Genomic DNA, 26447 nt, shown 5'->3' on the forward strand with positions numbered 1-26447 from the left:
CTTTTAAATGTTTTCGTTGTTATTTTTATGTGTTGTGGTGTGGGTGTATGCATGTGCCATGGCATGTGTGGAGGTCTGAGGATAGCTTTTGGGAAGCAGTTCTCTCCTGCTGCAGGGGTTCTAGGAATCGCACTCAGGTTGTCAGTCTTGTGTAGCACATGCTTTCACCTACTGAGCCATCTCAACAGCTCGGCATTAAAATATGTTTTCGGTGAACTACGTAAACATTGTTTTTGAAAGCCAAGTAAAATTTATTTTTAATAAAAAACCATCTAAATGGCTATTATTCATTAATTTCAATTTGAAAAAGGAATTGGCTTGTGAGAGTTCCCTCCCTCCTCTATCTAAAATAAAATTAAAATATCTGTTTAAAAAGCAGTGTTCACCTGCTGTTTCCACCCTGCCCCATGCATATACGCATTCTAGTTGCTTTCTGCACCTCAGCCCACATCTCCAGCTTAGTTATGTGTCCTCCCCTGACCTCTTGAACAGTTCTAAATCCTTTGTATTTCTCAGGGCCTTTGTCATTTAGACACAGTGCCTTGGGCTTTGATTGGGTTGGATCAGTGTTCCTTCACATGGCATTATGCCACTTTGTGGATGTACAAGAACTTTACAGGAACACCTCATAGTCACAGTGTCATGCTTTGTGCTTTTACACATCACAAACACACACAATACTGTTGTGTTCTTACTCAGATAGTCCTGAAAGCATTGAGTAGTAAGAAATCGAGTATTTACCGAGGCAGAAACATTTTGGTACTTGTCTTCCTGGTTATAACTAAGATGTGAAGTGAGTGTTCACTGGACAGTCACTGTGTTCCCATGTATTTGGGTTGCATCCCATGTTGTCTTCTGTGCCTTTGAATGTCTAGAAGCCTCTTGGAGAGTTCCTTTAGTATGAGTTTTGTTTTCTCATGTTTCCTTGGGCACTTGGTCTTTTGTCTCAACCTCTGTCCTCTTCTCTGCTCAGTTGCTTGCACAAGTTCCTCTGGCTGGCCTACATATGCAACAGCTGCAGTGTGTGGCAGCCTTACCTTCTGTAGCTCTGCGTGTGTGTAATTGGTACTGTCAGGTTGATTCTTTGTTACACTTTTATCTTTTCCATCCATTTCCTCTTGCCCTTAGCCTTTATAATGTTGTGTGGGTTTGCCCCTAGAAACAAGGAGCTGTGTTTTTCTGTGTGATCATGAATTGAGTTATTGTGTTGATGGACAGACCCTGGAAGCTGTGATATTCTTGGCAACCAGTCAGTGTACAGACTGAAAGAGCCGCAGTGCAGGGCATAGAGTGTCGTGCACATCAAACCCTAAGTTGTTGTTTGGGAAGAAGTGCTGTTGAGACGTCTCAAGATAAACGCTTAGTTTTGGCGTCATGCCTCCTCAGGGTCATTTAGACTGCTTGTATTTTCCTTGCTTTGACCTTGATGACCTTGAGAGCTTTGAGAAGCTTAGGCCGTCGTCTCTGTAGAATATGTCTGATCTAAGTCTATCAGGAAGTAGTCTAAATGACACGTGGAAAACCTATCAGTGTGGCTGCGATTGTGACTACACAGTTGATGGTCACCTTAGGCACACCTTAGGCAGTATCAGGTTTCTCCACCATGAAGTACTGTTGTCCCCCAGTTCCACATTGCTCTGAGAAGTCATTCTAGTAAGGCTTCCATAGCTCAGGAATTATATCCACAGGTTCAGCCAGTTTAGACTTTTCAGGGAAGATAATTGCACATGTGCTAAGATGTACAGACTTTTGCTTCTTGTTGCTGTTGCTGAGGGTAAAGTATAATGACTACTTAGATAGCATTCTCTCACATTAGCTGGCAGAAGTAATCTAGATGTGATTTAAAGGTTGCAGGAGGAGTGTGTGGGTCAGTTATATGCCACATTTTATATGAGGGGTTTAGATCCTTGGTGTTTGTTGTTTTTCAGGGTCTTGGGGCCAGCCTCTGGGCAGCTTGTTCTCCCTTCTTGAGGGAGGAGCCTCCGGTATCAAAGAAGCACAGTTTTATCCTGTGCTATAGGTGAGGTAAGGACTACCTCTGGTTTTTAACGTTTCCTTGGTTTCCTCAGTTGTATCTTTCCATGTAAGTGAAGGTTGTCTTAGTTTGTAGTCTCCCATGTCAGAGACTTTCTTCAAATATATGTTCTCATTAGTGATTCATTGTTAGGAGTGAACTAGAGTTGGCTGAGAAACTCAAGGAAAGAGTAGATGCAGATATATTGTTTTAACCAATGAATTAAATAGTTTGTGTGTTGGGGTGCTCCTACCGTGTCAAGTGTGTAGAGGTCAGAGGACAACTTACAGGAGTTGGATCTCTCACCGTGTGGGTTCCAAGGAGAGAACCTGAGTAGGTCGGCAGTGTTGGCAGCGAGCACCTTAATTCACTGAGCCATCTCACCTGCCTGATAAAGGCATGGCTTGCTGGTGTTTTCTGTGCAAAGTGATGGTGTAAGAAGCTCTCTTTGAAATGGGTCTTTGTTCTGAGATTACTTGACTTCGTTCTGGCTTGATTTTTGTGTCTGTATAAACCTTGCTAAGCGATGGTGGCACATACCTTTGATCCCAGCACTCTGGAGGCAAACACAGATATATCTCTGAGTTTGAGGTCACCCTGGTCTACAGGGCAAGTTCCAGGACAGCTGGAGGTACACAGAGAAACCTACCTTGAAAAACAAGGAAGGAAGGAAGGAAGGAAGGAAGGAAGGAAGGAAGGAAGGAAGGAAGGAAGGAAGGAAGGAAGGAAGAATCTTGGCCTAGGCTTATACTTTTTCTAGCAGTTTCATAGTTTTCAGTTTTATGTTTAGGTATAGGTGATCACATTCAACTTAGTGTTTATATATAATGGGAGGCAAGGGCACATCTTTATGTTTGTGTGTAATACCCAGCCAGCCTGGCACCACACCTTTGAAAAGACTACCTTGATTTCTTTGTCAAAAGTCATTTGGCCATGTTTATAATGTGGGTCTGTGTCTCCACTCAGCTGTGTCCCATTGATTGTTGTGTTATGTCTTTTCATAAGCTTGTTCTTAGTTACTGAAGCTTTATAGTGACCCTGAAATGAGATGTTACATCCTTCGTCTTTGATGTTCGTAAAAAAAAAAAAAAAAAAAAAAATTATTCTTAGTCCTTCATTTTCCCACAGAAGTTAGTTAGCTGATCAGTTGACACAAGAACCCGACTAGCACTTTTATTGAAATTAGGTTAAGTCTAGGAATGAGTGTGGGAAGAATCAATACCTCAGCCACATTGTCAGGTATAAAAGAAGATGGCATGTATTCTCACGGCAGTGTCTCGCTGTCCCAGCACAGGATTTGTGTGCACTTTATTAGAGTTCTCCTGATACATTTTGCTTTGTATTGCTACTGTCTTATTTTTTGTCTAGGTTTGGTTTCCAGTCATTTATTGTGGATATTAAAAAAACTGATTTTTTTTCTTTTTAATGTTTTTATTAGCATATATTAACTATTCATAGTAATGAGTTTCATGATGATATTTTCATGAATTATATAATGCATTTCAACCATACATTCGCCCCTTTCCTACCTCCACTAATCCTCCTACATCCCCATTTTGCCCTCTTCCTACTTTGGGGACCTTTTCTTGTTACTGCTGTTGTTTCTGTGAGTGCTAGGTCTCAGTAGTACCACTTATAGGAGCATGGGTGTTTGTTTACAGATGTGTAAGCACCTCACCAAATGGCTATTCCACTGAAGAAAATGTTTGTTCTTCCTCCATCAACCATTAACTGCTTATAAAATCCTCAGGGAGTGGTGGGCCCCATGAGCTACCGTCATCTCCATGACTGACACAGTGTTGTGGAGATCCTGCATAAATGATCATAGGGTTCCGAGTTCAAGTGTGCAATAGCCATGTCTTGCCCAGAAGTCAGGATTCTACACCATTCCACCCACCCTACTTCCTTTGGCTCTTGCAGTCTTTCATATTGTTCCCTGAGCCTGGAGGATTTTTATATTTTGATTATATGTCATTGGATCTGGCATTATAAATTTATGTATCCTATTGAGTTTTTGTAGATTAGCTGACATTTTTGTTTCGACAATAATATCTAGGTAAGTGAGCTGTGTGATTGTCCCTGTCTGGCGCTGCGCTGCATGGGTGAGGTGCTCCAGTGTAGTGTGAGATAAGAGTCCTGAGCCTTTTTACCTTTTTCTTGTTACTGATCTTAAGGGAAGACTTGTTTTCAGTTTTTACTAACTTTTTCTGACACATAGATTGGGGGATAGAAGTTCAGGGTATGGGCAGAATGAAGCTGGGGGCTTACCTGCTTCCAGGATGTGGAGCTGTCAGCCTGCCCCACTGGCCAGTTCTTGTTGCTCACCTCCACTCTCCACACTGCCTGGTAGGCTGCGTCGGGCTAAAACAGAAGGGTCATGGTCCCAGGCACTAATCCTGTCCTCTTGCTGCTGGCCTGTGGGATGCTCCTTCACTGGCCTCATGACATCCTTGTTCCAGAATCCGGGGCCTATTATCTCTAGACGTTAGGGCTTTCCTGAGAAATAGTCTTTCAGAGACCATCCATGCAGATCACCCTCTCTAGACATATTCTCTGGCACATTTCTCCCTGCTTTTCCTCTTCAAGATTATCTGGAACTAACATCCGTTCTCTGCTGCCTGACTTGCTCTTTGTCCCTGCAGAGGTGTGATCCCCTCTGCATAGGCAAGTGGTGTGTCATAGTTGGTCAGACTTAAAATCCTGTTTTTTGTTGTTGTTGTTTTCAGTACTGGGTAGGTGGTTGAGCACTGGGCGTACATCCACTAAAGCGTTCTTGTACAGAACTCCATCTCCCAGGCCCCCTGCGAGTTTTCAGTGGTTTATTTTCCGAAATATTTACCTTTGAGTAGGGAGGGTATGTTGTTTTAGTTTTCCTCCTGTGGCTGTGGTTTTATTGATGGTCAGATTGGCAGATCCTTTCATTGAAGTCAGAAGTAGATTTTAGTGTAGAAGTGAATATTCATTCTTGCTTCTGAATATTCCAGATGTTCTGAATTCAGCTTCAGATAATTGAATGTTGAGTGTACGTCCTTTATTCAGAGTTAGTATTAAAGCAGTTGTCTTTCCTACTCATCATCAATTAATCTGTTCTTTGTTAAATTAAAAGGAGTTAACAATGGGAATTGTTCAAAATACTAAACCTGTGCTGTTTTAAAAAGTATTTCTAATTGTGTAAATTCTTTGTAACCCATTGCTTATCTCTTCCTGAACCCAGTCTCATGTTCACAAATACGCTTTATGTGGAGAATTGAGTGTGTGCTCAGACTCTCTCCATTCGACCTTCCCTGACACACAGAGATGTGTGCTCCATCCCGTAAGAGCTGATACACACAGAGAGAGATGCCTTTCACTACTGTGCAGCTCTCATACAGACATGTCTTAGCAAGTGTTAATTTTGCTTTTCAAATTAAAATGCTTTACTAGAAAGAAGAATCATGTGCACAGTCCCAGCACTCAGGGAGGCAGAGGCAGGCAGATCTCTGTGATTTTGAGGCCAGCCTGGTCTATCCAGGACAATTAAGACTAGTTAAGACAAAGAAATCCTGTCTCGGGGGTAGAGGGATCATGTGCACAAGCATAATGGCCTGGGTTCTATCCTCAGCACATTCATCTCTGTGCTTATACCTGTAACTTTAGCACCATGAGTGGTCAAGGATAGGACAGCTGAGAATACCTTTGCTAGTCAAGCCTAGTGAAGAAACAACAAGCTCCAGCTTTAGTGAGAGAACCTGTGTCAAGGAAATAGGGCAGAGAGTGATGGAGCAGTACACTTGATCTCTTCTTGCCTTCACACTTGAATATTTGTACACACGTGCCCATACACATAAGGAGAAGGGGTAGGGGAATGGGGAGGAGAGGAGAGGTGTTGGTTGACTTTTGAATAAAATAAAGCTGTCCACCAACCCCCTCCTACCACCCAGGTCTTACCCCAAATACAGAACAGTTGTGCTGATGAGATGTGGGTCTTCTGAGTCTGCAAATACAATAAGAAAGCATATTCCAGCTCCTACTTGCCCACATTTTTATATTTCATTTCGCTCTGTTGTTTGAACAGTGGGGCATCCTCACTTCTTTAAATCTTAACTGCCTCTTCGTAGAATACACTTTTATCCGGCTAGTTGCCAGTATAATGAATGTAAACTATGTGGTATCACATGCATGCTTTCTTGCTTTTGGAGAAGAACTTGTACTTATTTGTTCCATCCTGAATGGATGGAAAGTGACAGAGGACTAGCTTTCTGTGCCCTGTGCCAAGTGCTGAGAACGTGAACGTAAGATCCTAGAACCTAATGTGTGTGTGTGTGTGTATGTGTGTGTGTGTGTGTGTATGTGTGTGAGAGAGAGAGAGAGAGAGAGAGAGAGAGAGAGAGAGAACCATTGGCTGAGGAGGGAGAAGAGCAATAAAACACCAAGAAAAGGCTGAGTCCTACCTGCTGTGGGCCTCTCCAAGGGAGGTTCCCTTCAGTGGAGACTTGTAGAACCTTAAGATGATAAGAAGGAGGGAGTTATAGAGTAGCCCAGAATACTGGGCTAGGTATATGGCTTCAGTTGTGTTTGACTGGCTTTGCAATTGACGAGAAGCCATTTCTGAGGATAAGGGTTCTTGTTCACAAAGGAGCATATGACATGGGAACATTCTGTAAACTAAATGGCAGCTCTAACTCTCCTGTAGCATGCACCTCCTGGCCTCCTCTGCCTGTCTGCAGTAATGGAGACAGTGTGGGGCTGAGCTAAGTCAGAATACACTGATAGGAAACTGGTAGAAGAGGGGCCCCAGGATAGAAGTGTGCGTGTGTGACAGCTCATCTCCTGTTCGGTTTCCATGCAGGGATTCCTTCCTGGCATTTTTGGGACATTTGTATTCTAGATCAGAAGAAAAGTCAGTTGGAAGATGGCGAAAAGTAAAGATTCTGTAAGAGCGGCACTGTGAACAGTGAACATGCGCATTGCTAGTTCAAAGGTGTTCAGATTTAAGAAGTCTTCAGAGCATGGTCACAACCAGTGACACTGGAGCCCAGATGGCTGGATATTTAGAGAGAGGTCTTGGTCCTCACAGTCACTGTGAAAGATCCCCGGAGGGTATCTTCAGTCAGAGAGACCCCCTCCCAAGGAACAACGAGGCCATTCGGATGCAAACAGCAAGAGGCTTTTATTTTGATACACGAGTACTCGGGGCAGCAAGGTCACTCGGGAGGACTTTGCACGCCCCCTAGGTGGGAAGCTGGGGTTTTTATAGGGTTTTAGAGCAGAAGCACTGGTACAGAAGCGAGAAGCATGGTTACAGGGGGCTGATTGGTACGTTTTCATGAGACCACGATTTGCGTCAAAGTTTGGCAGGGGCACCAAGATTTCAGGAACTGGGTGGTCAAGGGGGTTATGATGACCCCTTGACGTGGCCCGCCACCTGTTATTTTGTTTTTTTCTATCTTAACTGAAACAGTCTCACAAATATCTATGAGGGTGATTAATACAAACTGTTTTTAGCTCAACTGGGGCAGCCTGACCACAGATATCCCAAGTGGGTGACACAGCTAGGTTTCTCAGTAATTTTCCAGTTTCTCATCTGGCCTTTAGAGTTTTACAAAACAGTGGTGTCTCACAAAATGGCGTTAGCTATGTTTAACTTAGGGTGAGGCAGGGGTCTTTCAACTGTCACCTTGTTGCGCAGTGGGTTTGTCTGCCACCAGCAGTGACTCATTCTCATGAGTGAATACTCATTAGGTTTTCATCTAGGAACAAATTATAAAAATCTTGAATCTTGTTTCAAGAAGTGATCAGTTTTGGAAGCAGTCTTGAAATTGGCAGTTTGGAAACATGGCTCTAAGCTGTGCTGCTGGCCTCAGTGGTGTATTCCAATGTTACATCGTAGACACTGGGAGTACTAGCTATGCTTGCCAGTGTTCGAATATTGGATATCAGCTACAGGACTTTGTGTAAACATAGACAGAAGCAGAGATTCAGGGGAAGATGGGTGAATATCATCATGGGATACTGTCTTAGTTTGGGTTTTATTGCTGTGAAGAGACACCATGATCAAGACACCTCTTATAAAGGCAGATGTTTAATAGGGGCTGACTTACAGTTTTAGAGGTCTAGTCCATTACCATCATGGGAGGAGGTTGGCAGGGTGCAGGCAGACATCTTGATCTGAAGCCAATCAGGATTCCACACTGGGCAGAACTTGAGCATAAGACACCTCAAAGCCCACCCCTACAGTGACATGCTTCCTCCATTAAGGCCACACCTCTAGAGGAATTTTAATTCAAAACCTGGCTGCTCTGGCAAGAGATCATGTACAAAGACCTTCTATGTCTGTGTGATCCAGCTGGAATGCAAACACGACTTTAATCCAGGAGATCTGAGTTCAAGGCCAGACTGGAATAGAGCAAGTTTCAGGTAAAGAAAAGCTTAGGTCCAGGTGTGGTGGTACATGCCTTTAATCACAAACTATGAAGGTAAAGATCGTTTGTAGAAGAAAGCACCTGTGTTTGAAAGTGATGCCTAATTGAGTAGTAAAAAAAGTGATGAATCAGAGAGAGAGAAAGAGAAAAAGAAATTTTCAAAAAGGTTGTTGGAGTTAATTTGGGGCCAAGCAAGAGCAATTCAGAGGCTGAGAGAAAAGCCAGATTGAATAAGTAAGCTGGGAGAGGAGTTTGAGCCAAAACAGCTGAGTTGAACCAGCCAGACCAGAGCTCAGTAAGAACAAGAAAGGGTGAGCTTATTCAGCAGTAAGTCCCAGAGGCTGAAAACATTCCAGACCTAGATTAGCTTGTACTGAGGCTGGAAGCTTCCAGGACTAAGTTAGCAGACAGAGTCAGTAAGCCTCTGAGACGACAATAGAGACAGGTAAATGCAAGTTCCTATTACACATCTCCTAATAGTGGCACTCCCCACGGGCCAAGCATTCAAACACATGAGTCTATGGGGGCCATACCTAGTCAATCCACCACAGATACCCTGCTGTGACCCGAGCTGATCAGAAATCTCAGCTAGGAAAGTGCTATCAATTTTAACAGAAAAAGCAATCAAGTAGAAGCTTTTCATTGTAGGATGGAGACAATCTATAGGAAACACTAAGTCATCTAATGCTTGCCTTCAGTTTGTTGAATAGTTTGACCAATATCAACATAACACAAAGGTACTCTTCTAAATCCAAAGTAGTTAGTGATCACGTGTTTTAAAATGTCAACTAAGAATAATTTAAAAACAGTAAATATTTAGAATGTCTGCAATGTCTTTCAGTGTTTAGATAGTATTTTTCTGGCATCCTTCAGTGCCAGTGTTTTCTTTCTTTAGTAGTTTGTGCTGCTGAATATCTACATCTGTAGAGGTTTTGTTTGTTTGTTTGTTTGTTTGTTTGTTTGTTTTTAAAACAGGGTCTCTATATAGCCTTCACTGACCTTAAACTCATTATGTAGATCAGGCTGGCCTCAAACTCACGGAGATTCACCTGTCTCTACCTCCTAAAGGCTGGCATTGAAAGTGTGAGCCACCATGCCCAGCTCACAGGGTTGTTCTTACATAGCGTTGGAACATAGTTCTGTCACAATGTGCTCATACAGTACTCATCTGCACATTGCTGTATCTTGTAAATTGGCTCCTATACGGGGTAGAACTCTGTCACGGATTAATGACCCTGCTGTGGATATGATGACCATGCCAAGAAATTATGTGAAAAGGTCACCACAACTCAGGGTTTGGGGATGCTTTCTCCTCATTCTTGAATCTTGAAGTTAATTATTGTTGAGGGCTTAGAAAAAAACTAAAGACTTCTCAGGGGCTAGAGAAAGGCAAGACCACCTGCTGCCTACCTGCGGCTATTATAGTGGGCCCAGGTTCGGCTTCCAGCACCCAGCTTAGGTGATCCCCACTGCCTGTAACTCCAGTGCTAGAACATCCAGTGTCCTCTTCCAGCACCTGTGGGCACTTGCACACATGTGGCATACACGCAGACATAAAGAAATTGTTAAGTCACTTTTTTAAATTTTTATTTTATTTTATTTTATTTTAAATTACACTTTATTTACTGTTAAGTCACTTTTAAAAAGAGAAGTTAAAGATTCATAAGAAGAATGCTGGCAATCCAGTTGGGAGAAAAAAAGAATTTTGTCATCAAACAGAGCAGAAACAGCTTCATAATGGCGGGCAACAGAATGAATGAAATACATTACTTGAGCTAGAAGTGATTCACAGACTATAGTTAAGAGTCAAAACTGTCCCCTGCCTCAGATTGTGCAAATTTTTCTTTCCTTTTTTTTTTTTTTTTTAAATTATTTTTATTCCATGTGTGTGGCTGTTTTACTTAAATGTTTCTGTGGGTGCTTGGTCCCCTCAGAGATCAGAAGAGGCCGTCAAATCCTGTGAAACTGTTGTTACATATGGCTGTGAGCCACCATGTGGGTGCTAAAAATTGAACCCAGTTCCTCTAGGAAGAGCACCGAGTGTCCCTGTTCTTTTCTTTTTTTGAGATTATAGTATAATTACACAGTTTCCCTCTTCCCTTTCCTCTCTCCAGACTCTGCAGACTCTCTTATTCCTCCTGCTCTCAGCATCCTTAGTTGCCTGTAGTTCTTTGTGTAGAGCTGAGGCCACGTGGGATTTCCCCTCTCCACTCTGGCATGTTTATAGGTGCTTTTCTTGTCCAGCTCATGTTTAGGCAGTCATGTTGGTGAGAATTTTTGGATGTTACTTCTGACCTGACTAGGAGACACAGTATATCACAGCAAACTCCCTGATTCTCTGACCCTTCCAGTCTTTCCATCCCCTCTTCCCCAGTGTGCCTTAGGTGCAAGAGTGTTTTTAGATGTAACCATTGGGACTGAGAGCCACAACTCTGCATTTTGATTAGTTGTGGTTTTCTGTAGTGGTTTCTATCTATTGCAGTGAGAAATTTTTTTGATGAGAGGTGGATATAAGGACAAATGTTTAGAATGTAGTTAGGGATTATACTGGTTTATTAAAGTAGTGATTGTAGATTCTCCTCTAAGATCCATGACTTTACTAGTCCCGCAGCATGTTAACTGCTGAGCCATCTCTTCAGCCTAGGGGATAAAAGTTTTTTAAATACCACAACATGCTCCGTCAAAGAAGAAAATACTAATAAGCTGGATTTATAGTAAACGTGCTTTTTTTCAAAGGATGTTCTCTACCCAGTCTTCATATCTGTGAATTTTGCTTTCATGGATTAAAAATAATTGAGGGCCGGGCATGATGGCTTATGTTCTTAATTTTAGCACTTAGAAGGCAGATAGGCAGGACCTTCTCTGAGTTCAGTGCCAGCCCACTTTATATAGAGTGTCAGGCCAGCCAGGGATACATGGTGAGACCCTATCTCTAAGATAGTAAATAAGAAAAGGTACACGATATCTAAGGAACAACACTTATGGTTGACCACTGACCTCTGTGTAATCACACATTAGATGCAGACACGTAAACACATGTAGAAATTACAAAAGAAGCTATCATCTAGCAAAAAATATTTGCTACCTTTCTGTCCGATAAAGTAATTATTTTTAGAAAATATAAAGAACTCATGTAAGGCAACTCAGTTTTAGAGTGGGGGAAGTAAGTAATAGCTCAGGAGTGCTGGGTAACATTTGAGAAGCCCTAGCTTGTATTACACTGCCAAAAAGGAAAAAAAGAAAAGATAAGGTAGAACAGCAGCCTTCTAAGAGGGTAAGCGAGTGGCCAGCAACTATCCTGGCAGGTTCCTGGACAGCAAAGCTCACCGCCTGGGCTCTTCTGTCATTCTGGAGTCCTACGTTTAGATATTTTTCCTAGAACACTCACAGCAGAGCTTTTACATGAACATCTGTAGCAGCATTGTTTATAATTCCTAGGCGTTGGGAACAGCCCTTGTGTCAGCAGATGGAGATGCAGCTGCAGCTGCAGCATGATTTACTGCTGCTCTGCAGTGGAAGCAGTGATATTCTGGCAGTCCCTGGGCAGCCCCAAGGACCAAGAATTATAATTTCATTTCCCAGACATCTAGAGAAGCACACTAAGGACTGTGGGCAGATTGCAGGGAGATATAGAACAAGTGCAGAGAGGCACAAATTTAGGGAAATCTCAAAGGGTATTGTTCTTTCTTTGTCCAATTTATTTTGTTATTGAAAATAGATTTTTTTTCCTCATATAATATATCCTGATTATGTTTTCCCCTCCCTCTACTCCTCCTATTTCCTTTTCACCTTCCCTCCTGTCTGAATACACTTCCTTTCTGTCCTTCATTAGAAAACAAATAGGCTTCAAAGACTACTAATAAAATAAGATAAAACAAAAAACTAACACATCAGAATAGGATAAAACAAATAGAATTACAAGAGTTCCAGAAAAGGCTCCAGAAACAGTTACAGGCTCAGAGACCCACTCATTTATACACAGAAACATCCCATAAAAACACTACATTGGAGGCCATAATATATACACAAAGGATCTGTAGGGTAAAGAGAAAAATAAATTCTATAAATAAAATTTTAAAACAAGATAATTGGGGTCGGGGCTGAAATGATGTTATGAGACAAGGAACCTCCAAAGATGCTGTTGAGTTCATTTTCTGTTGGCCATTGCTGGGTATGCAGCCCACTCTTACAAGTAGTTGTTTCCCTAGCATGACCCCCTTGGAGAAAACTAGATTTTCATTTGCAAGTGGTTATCAGTTGGAGATGAGACCCTCTGGTCAACAACTCAATTAGATGTAACTCATTCCTGGTACTGGAAGCTTTATTTATTCAGTTGGAGCTCTGTCTTCTCCATTATGTGGTGATTGTATTTAGATCACCTTCATATATGTATATATTTTTGTAAGTTTCACTGTATTAGGTTTCCACACTACCCCTCCAATGATCTTTAATTTTAGCTGTCTCTATCCATATTCCTTCCCTTATGTCCCTCTTCTCTCTCCTCCCATTCCAGCCCCACATCCTTCTTATCCATATCTAGCTATTCTATTTCCCTCTTATAGCAAGATCTATCTGTCCCTTTTAGTCCAGTGGTTCTCAGCCTTCCTAGCACTGTGGCCCTTGAATACAGTTCCTCATGTTGTGACCCCAAACATAAAATTATTTTTTAATTTAAATTTTAATTTTTTCACAATTTATTTATTATATATCCCGATTGAAGCCCTCTCCCTCAATTCCTCTCAGTTCCACCCTCCCTCCCTATTTCCCTATCACCTTTCCCTAGTCCACTGAGAGGGGGAGTTCCTCCCCCTCTGCCATCTGCCGTAGCTTATCAAGTCTCATCAGGACTGCCTGGATCCCCTTCCTCTGTGGCCTGGTAAGCACTCATCACCAGGGGCAAGTGATCAAAGAGCAGGCAGCTGAGTTCATGACAGAGGCAGCCCCTGCTCCCCTTACTCAGGAACCCACATGGAGACTGAGCGGCCAATCAGCTACATCTGAGCAGGGGGTTTAGGTCCTGTCCGTTCATGGTTGGTTGGTGCATCAGAATCTGCAGGTCCCCTTGGGCTCAGATTTTTTAGTTTTGTTTGTCTCCTTGTGGGGCTCCTGTCCTCTCCGTTGCTATTTAATAACTGTAATTTTGCTACAGTTATGAATTATAACATAAGTAAATATCTACTGTGCGGGATATCTGAGGTAAAGCGCCTGTGGGGATCATCACCCATGGGTTGGGAAATGCTACTCTAGTCCTTTACATAGAACTCTCTAAGGTTCTGGGGATTATAGCTTGGTTATCATTGCCTTTACGGCTATCTACATATAAGCAAATGCATACCATATTTATCTGGGATACCTCATTTGCCTAAAAATTTCATGATGTCTTTTGGTTTTCCAATACAGGGTTTCTCTGGATAACCTTTCCTGTCCTGGAACTCACTCTGTAGACCAGGCTGGCCTCAAACTCAAAGATTCTTTTGCTTCTGCCTTCTTAGTGCCACCACTACTGTCTAGCATGATGTCATGTTTTTAATGGCTGAGTAATGCTCCATTGTGTAGGTGTACCACATTTTCATTATCCATTCTTCTGTTGAGGGACATCTAGGTTGTTTCCATTTTCTGGCTGTTATGAATAGAACATCAATGAACATAGTTGAGTAAGTGTCCTTGTGGTAGAATAAAGTATCCTTTGGATATATGTCCAAAGTGGTGTAAGTGGATCTTGATGTAGATTGATTTCCATCTTCCTGAAGAACCACCACACAGATTTCTATAGTGACTGTACAAGTTTGTACTCATACCAGCAATGGAGGAGGTTCCCCTCGCTCCACATCCTTGTCATCATGAACTGTCACTTGTTTTATTGATCTTATCCATCTGACAGGTATAAGATGAAATCTCAAAGTAGTTTTGATTTGCATTTCTCTGATGGCTAAGAATATTGAACATTTGTTAGTGTTTCTTAACCATCTGAGTTTCCTCTTTTGAGAATATTTTGCTTAGATCTGTACCCCATTTCTAAAATAGGGTTATTTGTTTTCTTAATATCTAATATTTTTGGTCCTTTATATATTTTGAATATTAGCTCTTGTGGTGTTTTGAATAGGTACAGCTCTCATAAATTCATGTGTTTGAATGCTTGGCCCATAGTGAGTGTGGCCTTGTTGGAAGAAGTATGTCACTGTGTAGGCGGCTTTGAGGTCTCATATATGCTCAAGCTACACTTAGTGTGTGGTATACAGTCCCCTCCATACTACCGGTGGATCAAAATGTAGAGCTCCCAGCTTCTTCTCCAGTACTATGTCTGCCTGGACACTGCCATGCTTCCCACCATCGATGATAATGGACTGTGCCTCTGAAACTGTAAGCCAGCCCCAATTACATGTTTTCCTTTGTAAGAGTTGCCATTGTCATAGTGTTTCTTCACAACAATGCAAACCCTAACTAAGACAGCCCTCTGTCAGATGTGGAGCTGGTAAAAATCTTTTCCCATTCCATAGGCTGTCTCTGTGTCTGAATGAAGGTGTTCTTTGATGTGCAAAAGCTTTTCAGTTTTATGAGAGCCTGGTTAGTAATTGTTGAACCTGCACTGACAGTGTTGTGCTCAAGAGGTGGTCTTCTGTGCCAGTGCGTTCAAGACTATTCCCCACTTTTTCTTCTATCAGGTTCAGTGTATCTGGTTTTATGTTGAGGTTTTTTATGTTTGGAGTTGAGTTTTGTACAGGGTGATAAGTATGGATCTATTTGCATTCTTCTAGATGCAGCCATCCACTCCAACAGGCACCATTTGTTGAAGGTGCTTTCTTTTTTCCAGGGTGTATTTCTGGCTTCTTTATAAGAAATTCAGGTATCCATAGGTGGATTTATGACTGAGTCTTCAATTTGATTCCATTGATCAACATGTGTTTTTGTGCTAATCCCATGCTGTTTTTATTATGATAGCTCTATAGTACAATTTGAGGTTAGGGATGGTGAGACCTCCAGCAGTTTTTATTATTTAGGATTGTTTTAAGCTATCCACCCACCCCACCATGGGGTGGGGTGAGGTGTGTGTACGTGTATTTATTTGAAGCTGAAAATTGCCCTTTCAAGATCTATGAAAAATTGTGTTGGAATTTTTATAGGGATTGGATTGCATTAAATGTGTAGATTGCTTTTGGTAGGATAACCTTTGTTTGTTCTTTTTGTTTTTGTTTTTTGTTTTTCCTGCATAGCCCTTGGCTGTCCTGGAGCTCACTGCATAGACCAGGCTGGCCTTGAACTCAGAGATCCACCTGCAATGCTGGGATTAAAGGCTTTGGTTTTGGTTTTACAGAACAGTGGAGAGTTATTGCAGGCTATGCCACCACCGCCCAGCAGGATGGCCATTTTTATTATATTAATCTTATTGTTCCTTGAGGGTTGGAGGTCTTTTTATCTTCCAATATCTTCCTCAGTTTCTATCTTCAGTGTCTTAAGGGGGCTTGTCATAAGAGTTCTTTCACTTCCTTGGTTAGAGTTACCCCAAAATATTTTGTATTTGTTTTAAGGATATCGTGAAAGGCTTTGTTTTCCCAATTCCTTCTAGGTCCCTTTGTTATTTATATACAGGAGAGCTACTGATCTTATGACTCAATTTTGCATCTAACTACTTTGCTGAAGTAGTTTATCAGCTGTAAGAGTTTTCCAGTGGAGTTTTTTAGGGTCACTTATATATACTCTCATATCATCTGAAAATAAATATACTTAGACTTCTTCCTTTCTAAGATCCCATTGATCTTCTTCAGTTGTCTTATTGCTGTAGCTAAGACTTCAAGTACCAGATCGAATTGGTTTGGAGAAAATGGATGACCTTGTCTTGGTTGGTTTTTTTTTTTGAGACAGAGTTTCTGTGTGTTACCCAGGCTGTTGTTGTGTAGCTCAGGCCAGATCCAAGTTCCACCAAATCTGCCCCTCCCACCCCCATCATCCCTCTGGAATTTTTTTCTCCATATAATTTGTTTTCTCTCTTCTAGAATTCCCTGTAAATGGCAATGTAAAGTTCCCACAATGTTCTCTGAGGGCATCATCTGCTTGGAACAGTTTTGGTGATTCACCTCCTTGAATGCACCAGTACCTCCTCACTTATTAATGCTCAGTTGTGTTTCACAGTAAGAACACACCCCAGGTATTTTTTCTGCTGATAGGTACTTTTTTTTGTCCCCATTTTCTGTTTAATATAAATAAAAAGGAAAATCATTTGAGAAAGCCAGGCCCAGCATTGTAGCATGGAGCACAAGGAACATTAAACAGAAATTGGGGGTATGGTGTTTGAGCAGGAATTCCAAGGGATCAGGCACTTTGCTTGAATAGGAACATTGAAACAGGAAGACAGAATGTCCTTGGGCTGTGGACATGGCATTTGGTGGGATGCATAGGTAAGCATCCCTGTGTCTGAGCCAGGGAAGGAGAAGATGAGAAGAGAGGTGATCCTGGACATTGCACGTGCGTTTAGGTGTATAGTGGAAAACGAAAGACACCCTTGAGCTCAGAGTACCTTGCTCACATTTCCAATCTGTAGGAATGTTGACAACATTAGAAGGAATAAATTTGTAAAGGATCAGAGACTGGAGAGAGGTAGAAAGGCTGAGATTGGCCAACTGGGACCCTGTTGTCAGAGTCCAGGGAGAAGTTGTGTGTGCTCCCAGTATCAGCCTGTGGGGAGAGAGCCAGCAGAGTTTTGGATAGTATGGCAGGGTATTTGTAGGCAGCTCCTGAGAGAATAGTCGTTATCCAGTATTCTGGATAAGCAAGGGCTAAGGCACTTAAAACTGGAAAGACCTGTGCCATCGCCAAGCTGGGAACCTGGATAGGACATTCCCTCAGATAGAGATTGGTATGCGCCCAAGATGGCTTTTCCCTTATTTTATTAGGCTGATAATGTATTTCTGATCATGTTTAAACATACACTTTCCTCTCTTTTCTGCCCCCCCCCACTTCTGTTTTGTTCTGAGTGCCCCCAAGTGTCATGTGTTGATATTTGGTCACTAGCTTGTGGTACTACTTTTAAAGATGTGTGTGTGTGTGTGTGTGTGTGTGTGTGTGTGTGTGTCTGCCTGTCTGTGTCTATCTACGTGTATAAATGTGAGTACAGTGTCCTTGGAGGGCAGAGGCCTTGGATTCCTTGGAGCTGGAATTATAGCCCTGTTGTGAGCTGGCAGATGTGGGTTCTGGGAACTGAACCAGGATCCTGATACTTGTGGGGTTCTCCTGAGTACCTCCATCTCCCTGCTCACACCATAAGCTCTTCATGCTGGCCTCTCCCAGCCCATCCCTACTTTCACCCTCCCTCTACACCACAGCAGCACTCTCACTGGCTTTGCTGGGTGTTATCCTGTGTTCTTCTGTCATTGCTCAGTCACCCATTGCTGACTACTCAGACCTTCCCAATTCTCCGCCACACCCCTCATGACTGAAGATAACAGCTTATCAGTTGTTCTTTTCTTTCTTTCTTTCTTTTCTTTTAAGATTTATTTATTATGTGTACAATGTCTGCATGTACACCCACACTCCAGAGGAAGCACCAGATCTCAGTGTAGATGGTTGTGATCCACTATAGGGATTTTGGGAATTGAATTCAGAACCTCTGGGAAGAGCAACCAGTACTCTCAAGCTCTAAACCATTTCTCCAGCCCCCAGTTATTCTTTTTACACCTTATTTTTTCCATTTTTGTTACTGGAAGTCACTGCATAAACTTTTTTTCCCAATCTTTTCTTTAAACTGCTCTGTATGTTGTTTAGATTTTATGTTTTATAAAAAGTGTAGTCACTTAGTTTTCTGTACTTAGACATTCAGCTGCTTTGCTGTATTCTGCAGTTACAGATGACACAGTAATGAATGATACACGTCCAATTTTTGCTTTTCTTTTTTTGCATTATTGGAGGTGTATCATCTGAGCTCTCAGAAGCAGAACCTTTCCTCAAGGTATATCCACGTGTCATTTTGTTTGGTGCCCCCATCTCTCTGGCAGAATGCCACAAAAGTAAAAAAAAAAAAAAAAAAAAACAAACAAAAAAAACAACAAGCCCTGTGTGTGGCAAGAGGCCAGTGATGGAATGACTTCTCTTCACACGGGTGGACGGTCTAGAGTATCTGTCACGTGCACAAGAAATAGGAGGACTGTGGAGGAACAGAACTGAACAGCCAGAGTTTTGACTTGGGTATCTCTTGGTGACACTTCCTAGGAAAGCTAATAGGAATGAGGTCAGCTCTCTTCTCTCCCTGTACACCCTGCTCTCTCTACTTGAAGGCTTCTCTTCAATGGAATACTTTGGTTGGGGGGGGGAGGGTTGCTTTTGTTTTTTAAATGCTTTTCATCATTTAGAAAGATTCTATTTATAAGACCCATTTTTAGGAGACAGGTCTTGTTGGCCACATGGACTAATTTTCATCAAGTTTCATTTCAGGAAACATTTTCTTAAAGAAAAATCAGACCTATAGTCTAATTTAGTTAAATACGTCAAATCCTATAAAGCTTTAAAAACAAAACCAAGTTTCATTATAAACTTAACAATTTACCATTTTGGAAGAGAAGAGAATTACACAAAGGTGAGCTGTGTTCTGTCGCCATGCAGGAGCAGCTGGGTTAACAGTTCTTCTGTCCGGCTCTACATCCTTCAGCAGCCCTAAAGGTGCCATTGCTCTTTTTTGGTTCAATGTCATCAAAACTATGATTCTGTCATTGTACCTCTGCTGTTCACTCCTCTGTAATCCAAATACAGCCAGGATTTCCCTACCCCTAGTTGTCCCAGAACTCTGTATAGAGCAGGTTAGCCTCGAACTCAGAGATCCAGAGTGCTGGGATTAAACGCGCTACCACAGCAGTTTAGCCAGACCTTTTCTATAGAGAGTTGTTAATGCTAAGAACAGCCCAGCTTGGCCCCACCTCTGGGTGTCTGTGGCTCTTAGGAGAGCTGGCTCTGCCCCTCGCCTGGGCAGTGCAAGAGTGTTGGCCAGAGTGGGTGCAGTTAGTTAGTGGGCTGACCAATAACTCAGCCACCACCAGGCCCAGATCCAGGGCTTTGAGTGTATCTACTCAAATATCCACTCCATCTGTGAACTGCTGGAGCATGTGAAGGGGTCAGTCCTGCAGATCTAAAGCTGTAAGATCTCCGTGACACAGGGCAACAACAGGATATCTGAAAGGAGACCTGGTTAGGATCAGTACTGATGGTGTAGAAGAAGCCAGAGTCCTTGAACCAATACTCATTGCAATGACCATTTACAAATAAAGCTGTCTGGGCAAAAGGGTATGCTATGTGACACACAGCAGCTTCTACGCAGAGTTTTTTTAATTTTTATTTTCTTTTAGGAGGGAGGTTATATGGGTGGAGGGCAGATACGGAAGGACTAGGAAATGAGTGGGACTGGAAAATCCCAAAAAAATCAATAAAAAAAAATGTTAAAAAAATAAAAATAAATCAAGTCAAAAAAGAAAAAAAGAACAACCCAGTTCTGCCTTTGTGCACAGCACCTGTGGAACCTGCCTCTGACGAGTCTGCCCAGCGGAGCCTGAGGCTGCATTCAGATGCCACCCACCAGTGACATTTTCACTGGCCCCTCTTCTACTCCCAGCACCACTCATATTGTTCACCTCATATATTGCAGCTTCACAGCAACTGGCATGGTTGGAAAGAGAAATCTGAGTCCAGATGCAAGGGACGCTGGCTTAGAAGACAGAGAATCTGGGGAGAGATCCGACTCTGAGCTTGAACAGATAGATTCCTGTGCAGAACCTCTCCCAGAGGGAAGAAAAAAGACCAAGAAGTTAAAAAGAATGAAGAAAGAGGTTTCCTTGGCAGGTTGGTATTGGCTCTGACTAACTCTGACCATGACTGCTTCAGGCCTCAGGAGGCTCATATTTTGGAAGTAAAATGATAGCAGGGCTTCACTTGAGGACAGACCCCATGTGGTATCCACAGGGCCTGGTGTCTCTAGAAATAGTTGAAAATAGTTTTCCTTGCTGTGATGGGTTACTTAGCAAAGCACCTTAAGGGAAGAGGGTTTGTTTGGGCTCATGATTTCCGAGGACTTTCAGTTCAGCACAATGGCAAACATGCTTCTGTCTGTTTGGCTAGAGCAGGAGGCAGCTGGCATAGCACACTTCACATACGCAGTCAAAAATAGGCCTATCCACTGTATGCACATGCTGCAGCTTCGTTTTAACACAGTGAACTCCTGCTTGCCATCTCTCCAGCCTCATCGTCACAATCTCTAAATACTAAAATTAACAAGCCAGGCTTGGCAGTGCATGCCTGGAATCACAGCATTTGGAAGGCTGACGCTGAAAGATCCCCATGAGTTTAAGGCCAATCTGGCCTACAGAGTGAGGTCAGTCTCCAAAAAATTAAAACATGTAATTATAGAATACATTAATAGATTAATTTCTTTTGTAGTTTTATCATTTTAAGTAAAAGTTTTGTATTGGTTATTTATTGTTTTAAACTGAGAATACTCTAATAAAATAGGCTTTTCTTTCCTCCCATTGAAGCAGTAGTTTCAGTGCTGAAAAATATGAATTAAAAACAAAAGTAGACTTTGTACTTCTTTTTTCTAGCTAACTTGACCCTTGATTTTTTTTGAAAATTTTTATTTTATTTCAGTTTATTTACTTTACATCCCAAGGGTGCTTCCTCCCTTCTCTCCTCCCAGTGCCCACTCCTCCTCTTTCTTCCTCCCACTCTCCCTTTCCCTTGTATCAGCCCTCCCCAGCACATCAAGTCACATCAGGACTGAGCATATTCTCATTCACTGAGGCCAGACAAGACAGCCCTGCCAGGGGGAAGTGATCCAAAGTAGGTAATAGAGTCCATGTTAGAAACAGCCTCCCACATTCCACCCCTTCACTCACCAGGCAACCCACATGAAGACCAAGCTGCCCATCAGCAACATACGTGCAGGGGGCCTAGTCCAGACCATGCATGCTCCATCAGGAAGAAACCCAGTTCTCCAAGTTCACAGTTGTCAAGGTGTCTTTCCTGTGCTGTCTCTTTTTGCAGTTCCAAAAAGAAGTACAAAGTTCTGATTTGCTCTCTTGTAAAGGGTGGGGAGCCTTGCTCAGTGTCTGAGTTTGTAGGACAAGAAGTGACCATAAGCAGCCCATCTTTTCCTTTGGCCTTCCTCTGCAGACACTGTTCTGCTAGGGGGCTGCTGCCAGCTCCAGCTAGTGCGTGGTCCAACCACATTTTGAGAATAGTCAGGTCCCTATCATGGCCCTGAGCTTTTCTGGAATGAAGCTAAAACTGGAGTTTTTTTTACTGGGATCTTCCAACACAACCTTCAGCTAGAGCAAGTGTATTATGGAAATTACCAGTTCATTCCTCTTGACCTGGGAAAATGACCCACTCATACTTAGTGAAGCCAACTGAACCGAGCAGAGGTGCTTCGGGGGAACATGCCTTAAATCACCTGGAGAGAAAGAGGCAGGGAGGGCTGCCAACTGCTCCTGAGCATTATGCACACAGGGAGACTTACTCGGTCATCTGCTTCTCCCTCCCTTCCTGCTGTGGTATAGACAGGATTTAGGGTACCCTTGCTGGCCTCTTGTCCAGCCAGACTTGCTTCTTGAAAACAAAATAGAAACAGTCACACTTGCTGAGCTAGGGAGCACACAGCATATTGGTAAACAGAAGCCCGGTGGGAACTGGTCACCTGTGCTGTTGCATGGCTTCATCATGTGCCTCGTTTCTGATCTAGAACAGCTGCAGCAATCTTCCTTTATAAAGAATCTTCCAAGCCCCATGAAGTCTGGCCACATCTCCCCACTGCAAAGCAGAGACATGTAGGGCCTTTAGAACTGGATGCCTCCAATTCACATGAGCTCTGGGCTCAGACTTCTTAAGGGCAAACTTCACAAACCTGTTTCCTTTTTGTCATTGTGGAACAGCAGCCTCACTGCATGTTTATGAAGCTTAGCAAGATCCAAAGGGGTTTCAGAAGGGCTGGTGCCTCCTGACACAGCAGAGCACAGCAGAAATCTTTAGCAAATGGCTTTCTCTTGCTACTTAGCTGCTTTTGCCACCTGTGAAGGCAGCTCTAGTGCATCTAGGAGGAAGAAAGGATTTTGGCAAGCAGCTGACACGGTTCTGTGCTGACACTGTGGAACCCCATGCCCAGTGGCTCTGCTGCAGTTTTCAAGCTGAAGTCCTTACGTTAGTGCAGTTGTGTTGGATTTCTTTTCTTTCTGAGACAGGGGCTCGCTGTGTTGTTCAATCTGACCTCCAGCTCTTTGTCTTGGGTGACCCTCTTGCCTCAGCCTCCTCAGTAACTGAGACCACGTGCCCACACATGCACACGCCCACATCTAAACAGTTTTGAAACATTATTCCCAAGATCTTTTTTTAAAAATAATTTATTTTTATTTGATGTGCATTTGTGTTTTGCCTGCATGTATGTCTGTGTGTCAGATCTTGGAGTTACAGACACTTGTGAGCTGCCATGTGGGTGCTGGGAATTGAACCTGGGTCCTCTGGAAGAGCATTCAGTGCTCTTAAACGCTGAGCCATCTCTGCAGCCCCTGTTCTCAAGATCTTAAAGACTCATAAAAGTTTGTTTATCTCTTGTGGGGGGGGTGTGGGGTGGCATAGGAGGTCGTGAGAGGGGGTCACACTTCCTGGAGCTGGAGTGCAGGTCTTTGCAAAGCCTAACATGGGTGCGGGAACTGATTTCAGGTCTTCTTCAAGAGCAGCAAGCAATCTCAACCTGAGCCGTCTCTCTAACCCATTTAAAGAAAACATTTCTGTGATCATTTTAAAAAGATTATCTGTGCCCAATAAGAATCTTCAGTTTTAGATGTAAAGTTTGATATATGTAAAGTTTTCCATATATGCGAAATCATAGAAGAACTACAATGAGCCAGACAGAAAACAGTTCTCATTCCACACAGTTCCTTCCTGCTCGTTTCCGAACTCCTCAGTCCTGGCTTGTTGTTTCTGCAATTGTCTTTCCTAGATTGTCTTGTACATGGACTCACACAACAGGAAGCCTGTGGGTTCCTCCCCTCATCCTTATCCCGATGCAGTAGATTTCTGTGTGATTTGCATCAAATTTGCATCAATTTGTTTATTGCTGAGTAGTACTCCATTTTGAGGATATATTACTACTGACCCATTCCCCAGCGTAAGGACATTTAGACTGTTGCCAGGATTTTGAATCTCTTCCAGAGCCTTGGGTCTGCCTGTTTCCTTGCCCACTAAGTAAAAGTCCTTAGAAAAAAGATGTTTTTCATTGTGAATCTGCTCTTCCTCAGCTCTGTCCACACGAGCCACTCTAGATGCTGTGGCGCGGAGACCAGTGCAGCTGTGTCGCCACTGTCACCTCACCATGTTGAACAAATGGCAGAAGTAGAAGAGTTTCTGACTCACAGGAAACTTGGCTGTAACTGACTGAAAGGACTCATCCTCCTGCACCTCTGCCTCAGGGAAAAACAAAAAAACAAAACCCACAGCTGCTCTTACTGTTCTGGGTCCCATGGTCCTCACTGGCCTACAGCTCCTAGTATTTCTCCTGAAGGCAGCAGCTGCTCTACCTCTAGCAAGGAGCTTGGTGCTTGTTCTAAGCTCTCCTCAGGCACTTGGTAACTTTCAGCCCCTCACCTTTCTATGTCTGCTCTTGCACCACTATCATGGTGACATCGGTGGCTGTCTGATGGGCTTTTAGGAAGTATATGAATGAAATGCACAGCTTGCTTGCCAGCAGAGAATATACCGAGTGCTGACACCATGCTCCTGGCTGTGAGCAAAGTGAGGCAACCAAAGCCTGTCAGGAGGTGTGCTGCCTTTCCAAAGGTTCCTGTGGCTTCCCCTTCATGTGCTGTGTCTATCCCCAAGTCCAGAGCCTACCTGTGTAGCACTTCTTCCTTGCCTGTATGAAGTTCTGCATAGGGTGTTATTGGTGCTCACTGGGAGTGTTCCTCTAGTGGCTATCCAAGTCCTTAATGTGCTTCTCCTTTCCCCCCAGGAAGTATCACAGATAGCCCTGCTGTGCTCTTTGAAGTCCCTGACACGTGGTAACAGAAACCAGCGTGGAGCACAGTGAGGGTGCTGCTGCCGAGACAGAGCCAGCCCAGCCTGCCTGTTTGGAAGCCATACTGTATTCACTTAATCAAATGTGGCATGGGAGGGTTTGGAATCACGTTTCTTTCCTACAAAAGCTACTTTTTACTTTCTTGGCTATCTCGATTTTGCGTTTTAAACTAAACTGACCATTGGCACATGTCATGGTTGAGAGATGTTGCAGGTATTTGTGTGTTATTAATTAATCACTTCCTGCTCCTGGAAAATCCGCCCTGCCCTGATGAGTGTTGGCAAGGCCACCCTGAGAGGAAGTCAGCTGTGAACTATGCCAGGACAGCCAGCCTCTGGGGTGTTCTGGTCAGATTTGTGCTGAGCTTGTCCTGCCTGGAGACGTGCCTGGCCATCCACCATTGCTGCCTGGAAACAATGCACAGGCTTGTCTTCAGGGCTGACTGCCCAGGCTTTGAGAGCACATTATTTCAAGTTTCTCTTCCTCATGGTTGATGTGTGAGTGAGGAGCTGGCTCTTCTGTTCCTGTGCACAGTGCTACATTCATGGTGCAGTGCCTTCACCTGCTTGTTGTTACGGTGTCTGTGAGTGTGCGTGCGTGCGTGCATGCGTGCATGTGTGTGTGTGTGTGTGTGTGAGTGAGAGTGAGTGAGTGACAATGGCAGGCCTACAGCATGCATCAAACCCTCATCCTGACAGGTTCCACAGCAGCAGAGCAGCGCGTGCTTCTGCAGGACACTCCACAGCAGAAACTTCTGGATATGTAACACTTTTGTATCATGAAAATAAGAATAAAAAATTAATTTCAAAGATGGAATTAAAGAAAATTTCATAGAACCTCAGCCTTTAACTTTTTCTTTGGAGTGATTGATGCGTGTGCCATCTAGCTGTTCCTCGCCTCAAGCTCCCATCTTGGAGTTGCACACCTGCAAGTATAGAAGACTTTACCTTACTCAAATTCACTCGTAAAGCTCCTGACCTTGTCCTTTGCCCCAGCTCAGCTCTTAAGCTCAGCAGAAGTGGAAAATGGAAACAGGGAGGGAGTAAGCTAGGTTCATTGGCTCTACCAAGTCTCCAAACTTAAAGGTTAAAGATTAGTGGGGACCTGAGACTGACTTTTCCTTTATTTTGGTTTGGTTTTAAGTGCAGGAAATGGGGCCCAGGGCTTTGCTTGCACTGGTCCAGCACTGTAGTACTGAGCTATATCCCAGTCTAACACTAATTTTTAAAAAGGAAAAGGGAGACTGGAGGTATAGCTCAGTGGTAGAGTGCTTGTCTGTCATGCTTGAGGCCCTAGGTTTAATCCTCCATACGGGGGAAGAAGATACATTATTTATGGGGCTGAAGAAACAGCTCAGTGGTTAGCCCTGCTTTTACTGCTCTAGCAGAGGGTTAGGGTTCAGATCCCAGCACCAATAGTCAGGCATCTCTCAGCCAATCCAACGCCTCCTGCTGGCCTTTATTGACACCAACACACGTGCACATACCTACATAGTACATGTATAAATCTTTAAAAATTATAAAAAAGAAAAAAGAGGCACCCAGTAATAGGAGCTGGCTCATCTCGGACATGCATATGGCCTAGTGTGTGTCCTTGTGTGGTCCGGACAACCCCCTGGTCCTGGAAATGTAGGTCTCACATGAGAGGGGGACAGTGTCTCTATCCAAAGGTGATAAATGTCTGCATTGCACCCAGCACCCACTCAGGAATATATACAGTACTCATTGCCCTGTCATTGTTCTACGGAGCAGTGTGGTTGGCGTGAGATGTGCTCCGTGGCCTCATGGAGCTGCATCCCAGTTCCAGCTGTGTGTTTCTGGGTACATTTCTTACACCTTCTGAGCCTCAAACTCCTCCATAAAATCAGAATAATAAAACTGCCCCCACAGAGTAGTTGTGAGCATAAATGCAGCTAAAATACCAAACTTTGATAGGTGCACAAGGCATTGTACGGGGTTAGGAGGTGGTGCTGTTGATTTGAATTCCCCTCTGT

The 26447-nt window shown here is 43.2% G+C and overlaps 1 protein-coding gene across 1 annotated transcript in view; it reads left to right on the forward strand.

Moving 5' to 3' along the window:
- Parn (poly(A)-specific ribonuclease) overlaps positions 1-25290 on the forward strand; it is a 149666-nt gene extending 124376 nt beyond the window's left edge. The window contains exons 23-24 of the mRNA XM_055597779.1: positions 20039-20232; positions 24389-25290. Coding sequence (XP_055453754.1) covers positions 20039-20232; positions 24389-24441 — 247 coding nt within the window. The 3' untranslated portion in view covers positions 24442-25290. The remainder of the gene's footprint in view (positions 1-20038; positions 20233-24388) is intronic.
- Positions 25291-26447: the final 1157 nt, after the last annotated feature.

This window comes from Psammomys obesus, unplaced genomic scaffold (assembly GCF_907164565.1).
Source record: "Psammomys obesus unplaced genomic scaffold, mPsaObe1.curated_primary_1811, whole genome shotgun sequence".
NCBI lineage: Eukaryota > Metazoa > Chordata > Mammalia > Rodentia > Muridae > Psammomys > Psammomys obesus.